Source organism: Haliotis rubra, unplaced genomic scaffold (genome assembly GCF_003918875.1).
Source record: "Haliotis rubra isolate DU_JTF1 unplaced genomic scaffold, ASM391887v1 Scf109, whole genome shotgun sequence".
In the NCBI taxonomy this organism is placed as follows: Eukaryota; Metazoa; Mollusca; class Gastropoda; order Lepetellida; family Haliotidae; genus Haliotis; species Haliotis rubra.
This window is the reverse complement of record NW_025764992.1, coordinates 424428-446486: the sequence shown is the minus strand read 5'-3', so window position 1 is coordinate 446486 and position 22059 is coordinate 424428. Positions and strand designations below refer to the sequence as shown.

The window sequence follows — 22059 nt, the reverse complement described above, 5'->3', positions numbered from 1 at the left end:
GTAGAAAGCATATATTTCGATGTCACAGTGCTTCCAATACATTCTGTTAGAAACGGAAACATTAATTTTATTTAAAAGTCAGCAGGATCATGGATTTCAAAGCATTTTTCTCTGCTTGGTTCAGACCCTGCTGTTTATCCGTGTCCGTAACACGTACAAGCATGAGATTCAGAACCAAGGTATCCAAGTAGATTCTTGGAGCTTCAATACACATCTCATCACGATCTTGTTCCTCCAAAGTCAGCGCGTATCCACATGCACTCAGCACTGACTTATATAAACTGACGTACAAAAGAAAGTATACACCTGGTGTTTTGGGCTTATGTTAACAAAAACAACGTAAATATTGTGAAAACTGTTTTGAAAGTTTCCAAAACACCACATATATGCTTTAACATTGCAACAGGTGCCATATCAGGAAACTAATGATTTTGTTTGATCCCACGTGCCTGTTGTCATATAAATATAATCGAATGGGATTGTTAATGGTTTCCCTTCTTAAAGACACATATCATAATGTCAAGATTATTAGCAGCTGTGGGAGAAGGAAACATTGTAATGTGGCAGATGGGGTTTCGAACAGCCATATTGCCGTGTCAGCAAAGTATCATGAGACTACTGGCAAACAAGGATAAGTTGGACCGGCGCAGAGAACGCGTTTAAGAGAAGTAGGCGGTCCACGGCAATGAGCAAACCCATTTGGTTTGTGAAAGGTAGAGTAGATGTAGGCTAGTGCACGTGCATTGTATGACGATGATATTGATTCCGCGCGTAGCTGCACACGCCTTGCTCATAAGACTCGGTGTAGCAAGTCGCACTACACTTGATCGCGGACAACCTGGGGCCCCTCGCTAACAATGGCAAGTGCCAGTGGGCGGAACTCATACATGCTAATACGGGTCAATTGTCAGGTCGGTGCTGAACTGATCCTTGTTTGCCAATAATGAGACATGTCAGCCAGATATCTGACACTCTCAGAAGACCGTGATTGACACCATCATGATCACCATCACTTGAGCATTCAACTTTTGCGCAACAGGTTCTCACCGCGACGTCATCAACAGCGTTGGGTCACCGCATCAGCAGGAACACAGTGATGAGACCACTGGGTGCTGTGGGCGCTCGGGTGTGTCGACCATTTCGGGACATGTCATGAACCCGTCAACATCGACTGAATCGTCCACGGTGTGTCAGGAACGTCGACGTCAGGCTCTGGCAGCGTCGCAAATGGATACGATATTTGTGGTGTTTTGACAACATGTACACAATGTTTTTTTGCGACAATCAAATCACTTTTCACACTGTTTACGTTGTGTTTTGGAAAATGATTTCAAATTGTGAAGAAATTGATATCCAGACTTTTTCAGCTTTTAACCTTCAAATCTTCCATCTGTTTTAGAAATACAATAGGTGACATGTTTTCCCTGGGTTCGCTTTTTCACATGTCCCGCGGGTGTTTATTTTCACTGTATTGTTATTCATTCGTCACCACTCGCCCCTTTCCGTAACCTCCCGGAATAACACGAGTTGGTCACGAATGTATTGTTATTATGAATGTCCTTCCACCTCGTAAACCGTCCACATTTCATGACAGCCCTGAACTCCACGACACTGCAGGGTTACTCAGTGAATCGGTTGACTGAATGGGAACACCTGATCTACCCGCATGTATACCAACTCCTGTACACATTCAGTAGCTTAGTGCTTGTGACGCTCGTGATAAGTGACAGTTGTTTGTCGCTCCTCATCTCATAATGTTCATCCTTCCTCTGATCGCCTTCATCCTGCCTGCTGTGGCCGTCAGCTTCAACCTCACCATCCTCCACACCAACGACGTCCACGCTCGTATCGAGCAGACCAACAAGTACAGCGGTCAGTGTTCCCCCGTCAATGCAGCTGAAGGGAAATGTTACGGGGGCTTCGCTCGTCTCAAGACTAAGATCCAGGAGATAAGGAGTGCCCGAACCAACACTCTTCTGCTCGATGGTGGAGACCAGTTTAGTGGCACCCTGTGGTTCTACAAGTTCCAGGGAGCCGGAACGGCTACTTTCATGAACCATCTAGGATATGATGCCATGGTGAGTCATGATTACCAGGAATGGTTTGATTTAGGTAGTACGCCTCTTTTAGAATTATTTCAGCAATATCAGGGCGGGGGACACCAGAAATGGGTTTCACACATTATAACTATGTGGGGAATTGAACCCGGGTCTTTGGCGTGATGAGCGAATGCTTTGACCACTAGGCCAACCCACCGTCCCGTCTTTAGATAGACACCGAATCAGTGGTGTAGAGGACAGCGCGTCTGCCCGGAGAGCGAAGGGTCGAACCTGATACATAATTTATGGTAACACATGTCCTGATTGTTACCCTGCTTTGTTCTCTGCATTACGGGAAGAACACAAAGACTGACCGGGGCTAGTCCACTGTGAATGAGTAGTTATTATATACATGGTATCTGACCGCTCGCACCTGCTAAAACCGGCATTGGTCCGGACTAGCATAACACACTTACATACACCCTACACACCACACACACACCAGATACATAAACACACATGCGCATATGTGCAGTAATCTTGAAGGTGAACTAAACCTCGCTCACCTACACCTAAAGATAAAAATAATTCGAAGGGCTATATAAAGAGAGAAGCTTAAGGTAAACCAGTTCTATACAATGCCCCGCTGACATCAAATACGGTCACAGAACAAGACCCGTTATGATGACAGCTTGACAGTTTTGACAAACATTAAGGAAACCATTAGATCATTCGTGTCTACTATAATTGTTGTAGTAGCAGTTGGTGGTGGTGGTGCTGCTGCTGCTACTATTGCTGTTTTATGTGGTTGTTTGTTGGGAAGAGCTTTTACTCGCATCTGATCGTTAAACACGGGCCTATGTTAAATCCACTGTGAATTGTGTGGTCCAGATTAACGAGGTTAACAGTGTAATACATCCCAGTTGCAAATAGTATACGATGTTTTTGACACGTAACAGTTTTGCATTACAATACTACTTAAAAATGTTCAAATGGTAAAATATATTCTACCATGATTTCAGTAAATACTGGTTTGTGATTGGTTAATTAAAGTCATTCAGATGTCTTATTCATGTTATATACCTCTGATTTTCCAACACAGTTGGATGTTTTATTTAAAATCTCACGCACGTTTTAAATCAGATTTAGAGCTAGTTTTAAATCAGATTTAGAGCTATTATAATTTCGTTATATACCTCTGATTTTCCAATACAGTATGTTTATCTCCTAAATAGTTAATAGAAATAGTGTTTCGACGATGGGTAAGAACAGGCACCTTACGAAACCCAGGTGAATGACCCAACAGGTACGTGCCAATAAGCGTGACTGGGCAATGAGTACGACAATACATGCACTTGGTAGGAACTGTCTGTGTATACATAGTGTATACAGAGAGTATACAGAGTGTATACAGAGGACGCGACCACCACGCCCTATGTACACACTACCTACAAAGCCCCGGGTCGGTTTGTGTACTATTAACTTCAGAAAGCAGAAAATGGCGTGACGTGGACTATAGTTCAGTTACAGACACTTTCACTAACTTTGTGTCAGAGGTTCAAGCAGCACGTCTCGCGATTTCTATCGTTGACACGTCGCGTGGTTTACAAAGTTTTCAAAATGAATTCAATACCTGACTAATCAAACAGTAAATTAGCTTAGACACCTTTTCGACACTGGTGGTACTCACCTCGCTAAAGACCAATATGCCCGACCCCTACTGCTTTCTTGCCCATAACATAACACTGCTGCTTTCTGTCTCGTTAAAACCCCATATATATTATACCAGGCCCCCTCTAAGACGACTGCTTCCTTGAACCCGTGGAGCTCGGTTAGCCTCTAGCAACCCAAGCTTGTCGTAAAAGGCCTTCAGCAACCCAAGCTTGTCGTAAAGGGCGTTGCCAGGGTCCCGATCCCCTAAGCGTTTGTGGCGCTCCAACATCGGTAAGCCTGTGATATACTATAGATTTACGACAGGTCGTAACTTTACGATCGCTTTGTGGATCGGGACCCAGGCTTGACTGACGTCCCCATTGCGTTGATCGATGCTCATGATGCCAATCACTTGCTTGTCTGGTCCAGACTCGATTACTGACAGACCGCTGTCACAAGCCGGGAATATTACTGAGTACGGCGTTAAACAAAAAGCAAACAAACCCTGAGGTACCCATCACTTCCGCCATTGCTTTTAGACTAAAGCTTGGTCCCTGAATATATATAACATTGATAGTGACAAATAAACCCATTTAAATTGAAAAGGAGCCCCAGTGAGTTGGAGATTCCTGAACCTGGGGAAATCTAGACTTGCTTCATTTAGTTCTTTAGCATTCCAGGGGAAAGCTAGTCAGTAGGGAAAATAATGTAGTTCAGGGACTGTGAGACAGACTACACTGCTGTTACTATTCTCTATAACTATAAAGCCTAAACGTTAGAAGACAATCGCTCTCTATAATCCTCCTAAACAAAATAATAGTGAAAATCATATGAATGGATCATTGAAAATCCGTGATGAAACCAGATGTTCACGAAAATGGTAACCATGTCTTAACCTACCGTTAGCACCTGCCAAACACACGATTTGCATAAACATGCAGAGCTACAGATAACTTTTTCGGTCATTGAGTTATGTACTCGCTTGTGTTCATCTCAATTGGGTATCCTAAGTTTCCTGTCAGTAACCAAATACATTGTACCCACCTCACTCAAACTATGTTTGGTATTTTGCCATTTTCGATTAATTGTAAAAATATAATGAAGTTTAACTTTTGATTATTTATATTTGATCTGTAATATGAGACACGATAAGAAAGACTGCAAGTTGCCACGTTCATGTGCTGAAAAAGAACCTCTCAATATACCTCAGCTATTTTATCTATCCTCAGTAACCTCCATCTGTAGCACATGGGTCTGCTTATACCAAATTCTAGTAGGTTTAGTGACAGGAACTAATTCACAGGTACGCAAGCTAAGATTTGACACTTTTGTGTGTTCGCATGTAAGATCAAATATATTGAGTATTTACAACAATTCATGCGTACTTGTACGCAATAGACTTAATAAGAATTGAGTTTTCACATAAATATTTGCGTAATTTACGCAGATACGCAGCTTATCTGTATCTGTATCTGTATCTGTACAAACTTGGCAATCAGGTGATTGACCAGAAAAACAGCGTATGTACCGATGTTGCACGTTAGGGTATGTACTGACGTTGCTGAAATTAAAACCGATAAACTAATTTCGAATTCCGCCTTGCCGAGTACATACTGTGTGCAATGTAATTTGTTAACTGGTGACGAGGGTAGCATGGGTTGATGATGTACCCTCTATGTTTCTTTATGTTCCCTGTGTATGTTCCCAGCGGGTAACATAGAAAATGTTACTCGCTTGTAAGCGGGGTACATTGAAAATAATAGAAGAGCGCTCAGCCAATCAGAAAACGCCATTCATGTGTGAGATAAATACAGAGATTCCGTTGTTTATGAAAACAGAAACACATTAAGAAATGTGTTCGTTTGCAGCACAGTTGGGGAGAGCTTTAATGTCGTTAATGTCTCGATTATCCGTCGAGGCATAAGATTCCCCTGGGCGTGAAAACAAAATAGCCGCGAAAAGTATGTGAATGGACCATTGAAAATAGTATATGGAACAATATGTTCGGACAAAGGTTAAATCTACAGTCCCTGCCCTATATGCCTCATGCTTTAGGTGATTGTGCTACCATCGCTACCATCAACCCAAGCTCAACCCCCACCCTTCACGTACCTATTGTAAACCCCCATGTACCCATCCACAACTCTAAGACTACAACTTCCAGGCATACAAATACCCACCACTTCAACACTGGTGCTACCATCAACCCAAGCTCAACCCCCACCCTTCACGTACCTATTGTAAACCTCCATGTACCCACCCACAACTCTAAGACTACAACTTCCAGGCATACAAATACCCACCACTTCAACACTGGTGCTACCATCAACCCAAGCTCAACCCCCACCCTTCACGTACCTATTGTAAACCTCCATGTACCCACCCACAACTCTAAGACTACAGCTTCCAGGCATACAAATACCCACCACTTCAACACTGGCATACCATCAACCCAAATCAACCCCCACCCTTCACGTACCTATTGTAAACCCCCATGTACCCACCCACAACTCTAAGACTACAACTTCCAGGCATACAAATACCCACCACTTCAACACTGGTGCTACCATCAACCCAAACTCAACCCCCACCCTTCACGTACCTATTGTAAACCCCCCATGTACCCACCCACCCACAACTCTAAGACTACAACTTCCAGGCATACAAATACCCACCACTTCAACACTGGTGCTACCATCAACCCAAGCTCAACCCCCACCCTTCACGTACCTATTGTAAACCCCCCATGTACCCACCCACCCACAACTCTAAGACTACAACTTCCAGGCATACAAATACCCACCACTTCAACACTGGTGCTACCATCAACCCAAGCTCAACCCCCACCCTTCACGTACCTATTGTAAACCCCCATGTACCCACCCACAACTCTAAGACTACAACTTCCAGGCATACAAATACCCACCACTTCAACACTGGTGCTACCATCAACCCAAACTCAACCCCCACCCTTCACGTACCTATTGTAAACCCCCCATGTACCCACCCACCCACAACTCTAAGACTACAACTTCCAGGCATACAAATACCCACCACTTCAACACTGGTGCTACCATCAACCCCAACTCCACCTGCGTTCCCCTCGTACCAATCCCCCACCACACAACTCTATGATTACTGTTTCCTACCATACAAAAATGTAGTACCCACCATTTCAACATTCGTGCCACCCACTATGCCCCTCTAACACTCTTGCTTCCTAGTACACGTGATATAGGTCCCTTTAAGCACCTATTCTACCAGTTTCTTAAACACCACTTCTACATCGCACTGTAAACACCTAACATGAATGCCTTCGACTAAACTCTCCAGAACCTTGGCGTCTCAAACACAACAGATTTGTCTTGGCCCTAAACAAAGCTATACAACTTTCTTCTATAACCGACACCGATTTCCTCCAGTGCTCCTTCTGCTTGGTTCATTAAACTAAACCTCTTCCTTGAACTCTTGGTCACCACACGTAGGTTATACCTTAGTTAGCGCTTCTCACATACCCTTTGACATTTAACACCCCTTCTACCTGGCCCCTTTGTCATGACGTATATTTTGCCCCGTAAACACCACACAATCAAAGGTACGTGGTCATAAAATACCTTTATACCTTTCCACTTTGTACTTGGGACTGGACAAGGAATGCATGTTCGTACAATACCTCTGTTACTATTTACAGGTAACGACAGAGGTACCTGTCAGCGTTAAAAATGAAATACATATATTTGAACCTAACGATAATTGGGTAAAAGGGTTCTGGTGTATTAACCATCCCACTGCATGGTTTCACATTCAACATCGTGGGGATTCCGGGTTCGAATTGGTACCTTGGGGACGGTGGGGTAGCCTAATGGTTAAAGCGTTGGCTCGTCACGCCAAAGACCCGGGTTCGAATCCCCACATGGGTACAATGTGTGAAGCCCATTTCTGGTGTCCCCCGCCGTGATGTTGCTGGATTGGAATATTGCTAAAAGCGGCGTAAACCCAAACTCAGTCAGTGGTACCTTGGAATCTGGCCGTAACATGCGAATTGATTGGATGATCGGTGAGTGGGTTGATGGCGTGCCGTCATACCTCGACGTCATAGGTCTATACTCATAATATCCATCACTGGTGTGTTTCTGATGCACACTTGATTATTATAAGCCGCCGTCTAGCAGCTGGGTTGCTGCTGACTGCGATGGTCAGTTACGGGGTGGCATGAGAAGGCTTGCATAAACGTGGAGGTCATCAATATTTCACATACTCCCTACCTAATACCACCTGTATATTAAATGTACTCATGACGATCCGGTTTAGAACTGTCTTCAGCAACCCAAGCTTGTCGTTGGGGATACTAGCGGGATCGGGTGGTCAGGCTCGCTGACTTGATGCATGTCATAGTATTCCAATTGCGAAAATCGATACTCGTGAAATTGATCACTAGATTGTCTGGTCCAGACTCGATCATTTCCAGACTGCCATGCTGTATCATTCATGTTGAAGAGCGCGGCATTAAACAGAAACAAACAGCAAAACCAAAACCGTATCAAATGAGCAGTGCAATCAATTGTAGTTAAGATATTTAGTGTAAAACCCCCTAGTAATGGCTAGTGCCTGTGCCAGTGCCTGTGTTATCGCTGTTGCCTGTTGTAGATCACTTTCCTGTCTTCAACAGGCCTTGGGGAACCACGAGTTTGACAAGGGGCAGTCTGGTCTCATCCCTTTTCTCGACGCTGCTAACTTCCCCGTGTTGAGTACAAACATTCGACTTCTCAACCAAGACTCTCCACTTCGAACAAAGTTCAAAAACAGCCACATCTTTACAGTGGGAGGAGAGAGGATAGGGGTCATTGGATACACTACACAGGAGACACCCTCAATATCTACACCAGGTATCCGTGTAACCCACGTACCTTTTGTACCTTCACAAGGCACAAAGGTGTTTCGACAAATATCTAATACATGTATATAAACAATGGAAGTTTTACTAAAATGAATATGTTGAGATATGATTCTCTTACAGTCCAAGTGTATTTTCAGTATTTTGTAAGCCCCCCTTGCCCTGCAATACACGACTGGATGCGCCTATAGATAGGCCTACACTACCGATCAAAGTTTGTGGGAAATCGTTTGACAGCGTATCCCAATAGTCGACCACTTTTTGCTTCATATCCTCAATATTTCTAGGTCCTTTTTGGTTTATTCTGTCCTTCATTAGACCCCACACATTCTCAATAGGGTTAAGACCTGGGCTGTAGCTGGGCCAGTCTAAAACTTGAACATTTTCGTCCGACAACCACTGTTTTGTGTAGCTCCCAGTGTGTTTTGGGTCGTTATCATGCTTAAAAATCCAGTTATATTCATACAGTGTTCGGGCCGTTGGAAGGAGGGCATCATTTCAGATGTCAACATATCGTTCCTTCGTCAAATTTCCAGCAAAATACACAACGGCGTCACTCCACGTGATGATATCCCGCCCTACATGTGAAATTTCGGGCTATGTTTTGGGCGGAGGTAGATAGGTTTCACGATATCTTTTGTCCAAATTTTCACACAGTTCGGTAAAAGCCAGAAAGAACTTTCACCAGAAAAGAAACATTATCCCAATCTTGATTTTCGTGAGCCCTTCACCACTTGTTACGTCTATCTTTTTGAGCATCTTTAATGGTATCAATGGTGAAGGAAATTCGCGCCTTTTCACCCAGTTAACTCTTAGTAGTTCTTGTCAAAAGGGTTTCATTACATACCTGAAGACTTCCTCTTTTAGTCGTCTCATTCCTGATATTCTCAACACTTTTCAATGTCCGTCTACTCACAATCTGACCAAGTACTGAACTTCCTTGGCCTCCCTGCTCAATCCCAACTCCTGATTGAATATTCTTCAAAGTCCTGTATACTGTAGACAGATGAATGTCATGTCTACCAGCTAACTCTTTTGCATTAGTCACACCCCTTTCAAAATCATCTAGAACCAGCTTTCGTTTTTCTTCTGCGGTCAAATCTGCCATGTCAACAAAGGAAGCCGTCTGCTACACCAGGGGAGATAACTCTTGATGCAGTAAGGTTCAGTCTTAAGCCTACAAGAGTTGCCTCCCATATTGAGTACCTTACTACATAACATCACACCTATTTCAAAATTAAATTATCTGTCTTAGGAAACAAAGATTTTCTCAATAATTTCTGGGAAACTACATTCTGAATCTTCACCAGGTACCCGTATGCCCTAAATACCCTCGTCATGTACCCGTATGCCCTAAATACCCTCTATACCTTCACCACGTACCCGTATGCCCTAAATACTCTCTATACCTTCACCACGTACCCCTATGCCCTAAATACCCTCTATACCTTCACCACGTACCCGTATGCCCTAAATACTCTATACCTTCACCACGTACCCCTATGCCCTAAATACCCTCTATACCTTCACCACGTACCCGTATGCCCTAAATACTCTCTATACCTTCACCACGTACCCCTATGCCCTAAATACCCTCTATACCTTCACCACGTACCCGTATGCCCTAAATACTCTCTATACCTTCATCATGTACCCCTATGCCCTAAATACCCTCTATACCTTCACCACGTACCCATATGCCCTAAATACCCTCTATACCTTCACCACGTACCCGTATGCCCTAAATACCCTCTATACCTTCACCACGTACCCGTATGTCCTAAATACCCTTTTTACCTTCATCATGTACCCGTATGCCCTAAATACCCTATATACGTTCACCACGTACCCGTATGCCCTAAATACCCTCTATACCTTCACCACGTACCATATGCCCTAAATACCCTCTATACCTTCACCACGTACCCGTATGCCCTAAATACTCTCTATACCTTCACCACGTACCCGTATGTCCTAAATACCCTTTTTACCCTCATCATATACCCGTATGCCCTAAATACCCTCTATACCTTCACCACGTACCCGTATGCCCTAAATACTCTCTATACCTTCACCACGTACCCCTATGCCCTAAATACTCTCTATACTTTCATCATGTACCCGTATGCCCTAAATACTCTATACCTTCACCACGTACCCGTATGCCCTAAATACCCTCTATACCTTCACCACGTACCCGTATGCCCTAAATAATTCTCTATACCTTCACCACGTACCCTGCATGCCCTAAATAATTCTCTTTTTACAAATACTTCTCTATACCTTCACCACGCACCCGTATGCCCTAAATACTCTATATACCTTCACCACGTACCCTATACTTTCATCATGTATCGTATGCCCTAAATACTCTATACCTTCACCACGTACCCGTATGCCCTAAATACCCTCTATACCTTCACCACGTACCCGTATGCCCTAAATACTCTCTATACCTTCACCACGTACCCGTATGCCCTAAATACTCTCTATACCTTCACCACGTACCCGTATGCCCTAAATACTCTCTATACCTTCACCACGTACCCGTATGCCCTAAATACCCTCTATACCTTCATCATGTATCCCTATGCCCTAAATACCCTCTATACCTTCATCCCTACCCGAATACACAAATTTAGATGCACCTCATGGCAGCCTTTTCTATCTTCACCGCACATGTCTACTCAAAGATATCGCATGTAAATGAATGCAAATTAAAAAATAGGCGTGTTTTAAATACGAATAAAGTAAACGCGATTATTCTCACTGCATAACCCTGTGTACCTACGAACTTCGGTTATAACGAACTAAAATTACTGGTCCCTTCGAGTTCGTCATAACCGTAGTTTACTGTACATGCTCACGTAATGGATTATAGGTGAAGACCTCGTGTTCGAGGACGAAGTAGCTACCATACAGAAAGAGGTGTCGATGTTGGCGCAGCAGGGCATCAACAAGATCATTGCGGTCGGTCACTCTGGGTTCGATGTCGACAAGCGGATCGCAGAGTTCGTGCAGGGAGTTGACGTGATCGTAGGGGGCCACGACAACACCTTTCTATATACAGGTGAGGTGTCATCAACTGGTGTCATCACTGTTCTCACTGACCGTGGCCCATGCATAGATTTGTCACCGCTATGTTGCTCTTTAAAACAGTCTGTTTTGTTGAAAAATCGAGAATGGTTTTCTGTAGTTATGACGTTTTGTATTTACAATCGTATATAGGTAATCTGAAACACGATGCAGGTTCCTTAGTCAGCCATATTCATAATATGTTTACTCAGTTAAATGCATTACTGGAAGTTAGTGTTGGTAATTGGTTAAAATCTCATACTTGATGATTGCTTCATTGCAACCGATCAGTCATCGAAAATAATTGGTTAGCGTCATTTATGAAATTTTCCTGGTTATTTTTGTTAATGCACAAAAACATAAAGAAAAAAACATGTAGTTCTTGGGAGGTTTTTTTTGGCAAATTTCACATCTTGAAAGGATGACTAGTATGTTAGAAACATAAATTTCTTGGGGCTTGAAGATAAATTCAATCATGACTTGGAACGAGCTTGTAGTGCTCAGGAAATGTAACTGACAAAACCAACCTTGTGAAAAATATTGTTAATGCAAAAAGCGTTCCAAAATTCGATTATGAGAAAACATGATCGATTGCTTGGTCGTTTAGTCACTGCCAACAATCTTCGATTATTTCAATTAATCGGACCACCACTACTAGAAGTAGGTATATTTATGTCAAATGATAAGTGGTTTGCACACATACCAAACACACTCTTGTACATAGGTACGAGATGTATGGATAAAGGGGTTTTCATTTGTTCTCGCGAACACCTGGTGCCAACACTGATTTTCAGTGCTCCATTCCTGTACTCTTCACTGCTATTTTGCTTCAATAATTACGGGCGGTCGGGTAGCCTAGTGGTTAAAGCGTCCACTCGTCTCGCTGAAGACCCGGGTTCGATTCCCCACGTGGGTACAAAGTGTGAAGCCCATTTCTGGTGTCCCCTGCCGTGATATTGCTGGAATATTGCTAAAAGTGGCGTAAAACCACACTCACTCACTCTTATAATTACGCATCATGGATCTGTTTCGTGAGATGACCGAGACCGGTTATTACCTGGTGTTGACGTTTTGTGTATCCGGCTACAGGCTCCACAGTTTGCTGTGCAAGGATGGGATTTTAGTAGGATACATTTTCCGCCTTATCATGATGATTAATGTGTCCGATCCGTACCGTGGATATGTCTAGGTATTATATGTACCTAAAGTTAAACTTTGAGTTTTCCTGTCACATTGCGTGGCCATGGTGTGGTGTAGCTGATTATTCAAAGGGACTAAAACCCAACTCACTCACTTTTCTAAGTAATGTCTGGTATCATTTTCATCCAACCGTTTTATAGGACAACATCCGTCCAATGAGAAACCGGTAGGAGAGTATCCCCACGTGGTCACCCAGTCGGGAGGGGCCAAGGTACTGTGGTGCAGGACTACGCCTACGGGAAGTATCTTGGAGATCTGCAAGTCACCTTTGACCCGGATGGTGTCATCACATCATGGGGAGGTAACCCAATCCTACTGGACAACAACACAGCACAAGGTTGGTTGGTAGCATAGCCTGCTTGGTAAGGTTGCTGGAACAATGTGCTCTGTGGTGTTATCATGATGTGCTGGGTTGATATAATGCGTTTATTAAAACAGCACAGGGTTGATATAATGCGTTCATTAAAACAGCACAGGGTTGATATAATGCGTTTATTAAAACAGCACAGGGTTGATATAATGCGTTTATTGAAACTGCACAGGGTTGATATAATGCGTTTATTAAAACAGCACAGGGTTGATAGAATGCGTTTATTAAAACAGCACAGGGTTGACACAATACCCAAGAACAACACTACGTTACTGGACGTTATGGCTCGTCTGAAGACTGTTTAACGTTTGTGTTGTAGACGTGTCGACCTTGGCCTTCTTAGCGCCATTCGCGAAGCAGATAGACGAGACAGCCTATGAAATCGTCGGCAAGTCCCACGTACCTCTACAGGGGCAGAAGGCAATATGCAGACTGAGGGAATGCAATCTTGGTAAGGATTTGGCCAGCAATATACTCCAGATATCGTACTGTACTGACGGATAATACATGCATTGTCATTACAGGTTGATAGTATACACCATGGTAATATTTCCAGCGGAGACCAATGAAGATCCGAGTAAAAATTGATCTTCAGCAAGAAATGCTTATCGTAAGAGACGACTTAAGGGACCGAGTGGTCATGCTCACGGAATTGGTTGATATATACATCGTATCCAAACTGCATGGATCATGTTCATTATGTCAACCACGGGTTTGTCTTGTCCAAACGGAAATATTTATAGACCGCCGTCATTAAGCTTGAATATTGCTGAGTGCGGCGTTAAACAACAAACAAGCAAAAACAATCTGGTAGTTACTCTACAATGTATTGTTATGACGTATTGGTTGGGTGGACTGATAAATTAAAAGTCAGAAGTTTAACAAGGAATGACAAGCCGTTTTGCACTTGGAATTCGTAGCCCGATGACATTTTCCTTGCATTTGACCCTTTTTGAGAGTCAGTAATACTTCCACGCGTAATAAAATCCCCTGCGGTTTTAATGCATAAAACTCTTATCAATAAAAAAAATACCCTTGTGGAACCGCAGGTAGTGGACGACATAGTGTATGTATCGTAAGTATTGACTTAAATATACACTATAGTGTATTTCCGTTACTTGTTCGTAGAGTGCTATGTATTATTGTTAACGGTGATATTCTAGTTATATTACTACTGCATGTCAGCTTATTTCGGGGGAAAGCTCGAGGTGACTCAGGTCACAAATGTTTCCCGCTTTGATGAAACCCATGAGCAGGGGTATAGATCAGTACACAAACCTTAGAAACATTACCGGGACGGACCAGGATTCTGGCGTGCCCAAGGTACATAACTCTGCATGACTGCAATATCCGTGCCCCTAACCGAATAAGTCATTCCGTTACGGTCAAATAATGGTACGGGTGTTGTCACATCGACAGGTGATGTGATCACAGACAGTATGGTGAAACAAAACATCAGGCACTCCGACTCCCTCTACTGGAACAACGTCAGCATCGCCATCACCAACGCAGGGGGCATCAGATCCTCCATCCCCAAAGGTGAGACGATCTCTTATCCATAAAGGTCAGATGTTCTCCTCTTCCTAAACGTAAGACGATCTCCTAACCCTGATACGATCTTCTCTACCCATTGGTGAGACGATCTCCTACTCCTGAAGGTGAGACGATCTCCTATCCCTAAAGGTGAGAATATCTCCTGTCCCTAAAGGTGAGACGATCTCCTGTCCCTAAAGGTGAGAATATCTCCTGTCCCTAAAGGTGAGACGATCTCTTATCCCTAAAGGTGAGAATATCTCCTGTCCCTAAAGGTGAGACGATCTCCTATCCCTAAAGGTAAGACGATCTCCTATCCCTAAAGGTGAGAATATCTCCTATCCCTAACGGTGAGACGATCTCCTATCCCTAAAGGTGAGAATATCTCCTATCCCTAAAGGTGAGACGATCTCCTATCCCTAAAGGTGAGACGATCTCCTATCCCTAAAGGTGAGAATATCTCCTATCCCTAAAGGTAAGACGATCTCCTATCCCTAAAGGTGAGAATATCTCCTATCCCTAAAGGTGAGAATATCTCCTATCCCTAAAGGTGAGACGATCTCCTATCCCTAAAGGTGAGAATATCTCCTGTCCCTAAAGGTGAGACGATCTCCTATCCCTAAAGGTGAGACGATCTCCTATCCCTAAAGGTGAGAATATCTCCTATCCCTAAAGGTAAGACGATCTCCTATCCCTAAAGGTGAGAATATCTCCTATCCCTAAAGGTAAGACGATCTCCTATCCCTAAAGGTGAGAATATCTCCTATCCCTAAAGGTGAGACGATCTCCTATCCCTAAAGGTGAGACGATCTCCTATCCCTAAAGGTGAGACGATCTCCTGTCCCTAAAGGTGAGACGATCTCCTATCCCTAAAGGTGAGACGATCTCCTATCCCTAAAGGTGAGAATATCTCCTATCCCTAAAGGTAAGACGATCTCCTATCCCTAAAGGTGAGAATATCTCCTGTCCCTAACGGTGAGACGATCTCCTGTCCCTAAAGGTGAGACGATCTCCTGTCCCTAAAAGGTGAGACGATCTCCTATCCATAAAGGTGAGACGATCTCCTGTCCCTAAAGGTGAGAATATCTCCTGTCCCTAAAGGTGAGACGATCTCCTATCCCTAAAGGTGAGAATATCTCCTATCCCTAAAGGTGAGACGATCTCCTATCCCTAAAGGTAAGACGATCTCCTATCCCTAAAGGTGAGAATATCTCCTATCCCTAACGGTGAGACGATCTCCTATCCCTAAAGGTGAGACGATCTCCTATCCCTAAAGGTGAGAATATCTCCTATCCCTAAAGGTAAGACGATCTCCTATCCCTAAAGGTGAGAATATCTCCTATCCCTAAAGGTGAGACGATCTCCTATCCCTAAAGGTGAGACGATCTCCTATCCCTAAAGGTGAGAATATCTCCTGTCCCTAAAGGTGAGACGATCTCCTATCCCTAAAGGTGAGACGATCTCCTATCCCTAAAGGTGAGAATATCTCCTATCCCTAAAGGTAAGACGATCTCCTATCCCTAAAGGTGAGAATATCTCCTGTCCCTAAAGGTGAGACGATCTCCTATCCCTAAAGGTGAGACGATCTCCTGTCCCTAAAGGTGAGAATATCTCCTGTCCCTAAAGGTGAGACGATCTCCTATCCCTAAAGGTGAGAATATCTCCTATCCCTAAAGGTGAGACGATCTCCTATCCCTAAAGGTAAGACGATCTCCTATCCCTAAAGGTGAGAATATCTCCTATCCCTAAAGGTGAGACGATCTCCTATCCCTAAAGGTGAGACGATCTCCTATCCCTAAAGGTGAGAATATCTCCTATCCCTAAAGGTAAGACGATCTCCTATCCCTAAAGGTGAGAATATCTCCTATCCCTAAAGGTGAGACGATCTCCTATCCCTAAAGGTGAGACGATCTCCTATCCCTAAAGGTGAGACGATCTCCTGTCCCTAAAGGTGAGACGATCTCCTATCCCTAAAGGTGAGACGATCTCCTATCCCTAAAGGTGAGAATATCTCCTATCCCTAAAGGTAAGACGATCTCCTATCCCTAAAGGTGAGAATATCTCCTGTCCCTAACGGTGAGACGATCTCCTATCCCTAAAGGTGAGACGATCTCCTGTCCCTAAAAGGTGAGACGATCTCCTATCCCTAAAGGTAAGACGATCTCCTATCCCTAAAGGTGAGAATATCTCCTATCCCTAAAGGTGAGACGATCTCCTATCCCTAAAGGTGAGACGATCTCCTATCCCTAAAGGTGAGACGGTGAGACGATCTCATATCCCTAAAGGTGAGAATATCTCCTGTCCCTAAAAGGTGAGACGATCTCCTATCCCTAAAGGTGAGACGATCTCCTATCCCTAAAGGTGAGACGATCTCCTATCCCTAAAGGTGAGAATATCTCCTGTCCCTAAAGGTAATACGATCTCCTATCCCTAAAGGTGAGAATATCTCCTATCCCTAACGGTGAGACGATCTCCTGTCCCTGAAGGTGAGACGATCTCCTATCCCTAAAGGTGAGAATATCTCCTATCCCTAAAGGTAAGACGATCTCCTATCCATAAAGGTGAGAATATCTCCTATCCCTAAAGGTGAGACGATCTCCTATCCCTAAAGGTGAGACGATCTCCTATCCCTAAAGGTGAGACGGTGAGACGATCTCCTATCCCTAAAGGTGAGACGATCTCCTGTCCCTAAAAGGTGAGACGATCTCCTATCCCTAAAGGTGAGACGATCTCCTATCCCTAAAGGTGAGAATATCTCCTGTCCCTAAAGGTAATACGATCTCCTATCCCTAAAGGTGAGAATATCTCCTATCCCTAACGGTGAGACGATCTCCTGTCCCTAAAGGTGAGACGATCTCCTATCCCTAAAGGTGAGAATATCTCCTATCCCTAAAGGTAAGACGATCTCCTATCCCTAAAGGTGAGAATATCTCCTATCCCTAAAGGTAAGACGATCTCCTATCCCTAAAGGTGAGAATATCTCCTATCCCTAAAGGTGAGACGATCTCCTATCCCTAAAGGTGAGACGATCTCCTATCCCTAAAGGTGAGACGGTGAGACGATCTCCTATCCCTAAAGGTCAGACGATCTCCCGTCCCTAAAGGTGAGACGATCTCCTATCCCTAAAGGTGAGACGATCTCCTATCCCTAAAGGTGAGACGATCTCCTATCCCTAAAGGTGAGAATATCTCCTATCCCTAAAGGTGAGACGATCTCCTATCCCTAAAGGTGAGACGATCTCCTATCCTTAAAGGTGAGACGATCTCCTATCCCTAAAGGTGAGACCTTCTCCCCTGTCTACCCTCTTCAACATAGCACCAAGGCCTTCAGATCTTGTGTTGTTTCAATAGTTGCCATCGTCAAAATGTTATTGAACTTTCAACCACGCAGGGATTCTGTAGTGCATTTGGTAGCCATTAACATATGTTTGTAGTATAATCATGGATCTGTTATCCTGACCCAATAGCTTGGATCGTTAGTCATGACTTGGTAAATAACGTGTATATAAGTAACCTCGTGGAGACTCAGTGTAAGAGGGAGTCTTAAGTACCATGATCTTCGTAGGAGCCGGTTCTGGTTCTGTTTGGATTATTGTTTTTCAGCATATAAATGTTTTTCTGTTGTTGTTTTATGTTTTCAGTTTGTGATATTTCTTGACTCCATTGTTTCCATTTTATAGCTAGAGAAACACTCACTCACTATTTGTCATCTGTAGGTGACATCACCATCGGACAAGCAGCCACGGTTCTCCCGTTCAGCAACACCATCGACATCGTGGAGCTGTACGGACGTCACCTTAAGGCTGTCTTCGAGCACTCGGTGTCTTTCCATAACACGGACGAAAGATTCGGCGGCTTCCTACAAGTAGCAGGTATGATCGATCATCCATTGCGTCCTTCTCTGTGATCAAGCCGGCACGGCATGGAGCTCAGGTCAAACAGGAAACATCATCTAGTGGTTTACTGAGTGGGAGGGCAACTGAAGGTTTTGCAGTTATTTCCACCTTTACAAAACACAAACTACTTTATTACATTCATAGGAAAGTTATGACATAAGAAACATAGGGGAAAACTCGAGGAGGAGGAGGAGGGCGACGACGACGACGACGACGATGGTGACGATGATGATGAAGAAAAATTGACGAGCGATTTGGATCCGATGGCGTCTTCTGTTGATAGTGTCCAAGAGCGTACGTTGTGGTACTCTCGGATGGTAGTTCAAGAGGCGGAAGACAAAAGTCAGCAGTATAGATGAAGACAGCAGCAGCCATGTTTATTATGGTTGGATAATAATGGTCGAAATGGTATATAAGATGGAAATCACGTGACAGAACGCACATCGGGACCGAGTGGCCAATGTTCCCGATGTGGAGACCCGCTCTGTCACTTACACACATTCAGAAGTCGGACGGTGATTCTTCATCGTCGACGTAGTCGTTGGTGAGGCGACGGCCTTGGCCGACGCCCCGACTAGCCGCACAGTCCGTCCGCTTCGGTGGATGATCTGGGCCCGTTTCCTCGCCTCGTCTCTGACTGGTCTCCCTGCTTGGTCTCCCCTGACTGACCATGTGAGTCCGGTTTTATGCATAGGGACATTACGCCACGTTGTGCAAGGTCACTGACCTGTGCACATGTACATACGTAAGATCCGCCGACGTGGGGAGATGTTAATTGACATTTACTGATGGCATTGAGAATTGAGGGTCCTGCCCTGAGGGGGGTTTAAGATAAAAGGGCTACACCGAATGATTGCTGAATACATTAAACAGACAAAGGGGATAGAATTTCGGTGCACTTTGGATATATATGGAAACAATTATGTTGTTTGAATATATGAAGTTTTACAGAAACTTATTGAAATGGTTTACCCTATGACAACACTATGACAATAGTTTCAGTTGCTTAAAGATGTATATTTTATAACATTTATCGTATGCCAAGCTTGAGGTCATGTCAGCCGTTATGGTTGCTCCTCTTGTGTCCACAGGTTTGAAGATTGAGTTTGACATCTCCCGTCCCGTGAGATCTCGGGTGACTCGACTGCGGGCAGTGTGTACCAGGTGCGAGGTGCCCATATACGAGGACGTCCAGCCAAATCAGATCTACCAGGTCATAATGCCCTCCTTTCTGGCTAATGGAGGAGACTTTTACGACGTCATCAACGACAACAAACTCAAGCATCACCTCATTGGTGAGACGCTGTAACGAATGTGGAGGTGGCCAGTGTGACGGGTGTGCTAAATGAGACGTGCATGCCGAACGTGACGTGTGGACGCGTGTGGTGGATGAGACGTGTGTGTGTGAATGTCAAGTGCGTGCTCATGTGACGTACATTTTAAATGAGACATGCATGCCGAATGTGACGTGTGGCCGTCTGTGTGTGAATGTCAAGTGTGTGTGTGAATGTGACGTGCATGCTGAATGTGACGTGTGTGTCCAAGTAACGAATGTTGCGTGACAGTGATGCGAATGTAACGTGTGGATGATGTGACGCTCGTGGCTTTTGTATCGTGTGTGGTATTTATGGTAATGATCAAGCAGATTATGCCTATGTTTACAGTGGTGCAACTTTCAAATCCAGGTTTTTGACACGAATTACGTTGGTGGTTTGAATTTTCTTATCAGTTGGAAATGTAGATCACAATTTGAAGAGACCTAAAAGTTCATTAACGAAGCAGATACAAAATCTGTCCTGGTTTGTTTTGTTCACTGGTTTCTTATTTCTTAATTCGATTTATATTGAGTGGAAATCTGGTTAGGACAAGGATTGGCACCGATGTGGAGTTTTTCCTGCCTCTTATGACTATGAACATGCGAAATGGTTGAAATGTAAGTGAAACTGGGTTAATTGAAGGAGTTTGGTTAGGTGGCTGGCGATGATGTAGAAGTGTTAAATTATATAGTCTGATGAAGGACGGATGGTAGATAACAGCGCGGAGGTGGTAACAGTAGCTGACGGAAAGAAAGTGCTAATCTGAAAATACGTCTGATGCAAGTCAACGACCTTGTTACAGGTGACCTTGACCTCGACGTGTTCGTGGCGTACGTGCAGCAGCAGAGTCCAATTGTTCAAGGAGAGGAAGAACGCATGATGTTCGTCAACTCGCACCCCCCTTGTACCCCTACAGCAGCTGGGAGTTCTCTCCGGGTGGTCGCCATAGCTCTCTTCCTGCCAGTGATCTTATGTCTGTTCATGACGTCACGCTCGTGATGACGTGTTTACTGTTGTATAATTTAGCTGATTGTTTTTCATTTCTTTAAGTATTTATAAGAATAAAAACTGGAAAACACTTCTATTACATCGCCTTATTCAAAAAACCAAATATCAGTTTAAAGCCCTTTGCGTCTGCATAACCTTGTTGACAGGGGGGAACGGCTTGCCCTGTGGCTTGGTTACGTCCCTTAGGCGTGTCAGGAACCTGATCCGAACACAGATTCACACTAATTATCGAGGCTTCACACGTGTCACAGCTTCACATGTGTCACGTCTGCACACGTATATCATGTATTCAAGCTTCACATGTGCAAAGATTAAAGGAGGAGATCGGGAACATTCTACATGACGCCGCTTTGAACAATAGTGAAGTTATAGGGGCAGATCATACACGTTAACTACAATGCTGAGAAGGTTCAGGTTTAACAGCGGATCCCCTCCTCCCCCCCCCCCCCCTTATCGCCTTCCTGACTAAACTGACGTGACGTCGTCCATACATGACGTCCCCTTACATCTTCTCACTGACTTCCCCTTTTATCGTATCCCCGACATATATTTTTACATTCTCCGTCTTCCCCTTTTATCGAAAAAAAATATCTTGTTCATAAACATGCTGGAAAAACATATAAAGTTTTAGACAGATCAAAAGATTGCCTGTCACAAAAGGTTCATTGATGCAAGATGATATAGTTAAACCATCGACCAAATTACAAAATATCTGTGTTTCAGCTTTGGCTGAAAAATATCTCGTCTCCCGAACACCGAACACAAATCCCAATCCCACCCCACCCCACCACCATCTACGACTTGGTCTGGCCTGCTCCCAACAAATCGGGCGATAAGTCACATTACATCCGCCGATGAAGTTATTAGGTGGGTGGGTGTGTGGACTACATAGATTTCTTGCAGCGTTGAATAACAAACTCGTCCTATCGAGCCTTCTATACGTGGTTAAGCCTTATGTTAAGTCTTGTGTTAATTCTTATATATGTGCCAGGTGCGAATCATGGTACTGAGCGCGTGACACTATAACATTCGGAAGTTACACGGACAAAGACTGACATCTCAACAACACAGCGGTA

The 22059-nt window shown here is 44.0% G+C and overlaps 1 protein-coding gene across 1 annotated transcript; it reads left to right on the top strand.

Annotated features, from left to right (window-relative positions):
* Positions 1-1754: 1754 nt before the first annotated feature.
* Positions 1755-20974, top strand: LOC124283018 (5'-nucleotidase-like). Its single transcript, XM_046719035.1, is given in 10 exon segments — positions 1755-2078; positions 8362-8578; positions 11468-11656; positions 13002-13073; positions 13076-13198; positions 13551-13682; positions 14651-14770; positions 18480-18635; positions 19751-19954; positions 20778-20974. Coding segments are annotated over 10 exon segments (1734 nt in total).
* Positions 20975-22059: the final 1085 nt, after the last annotated feature.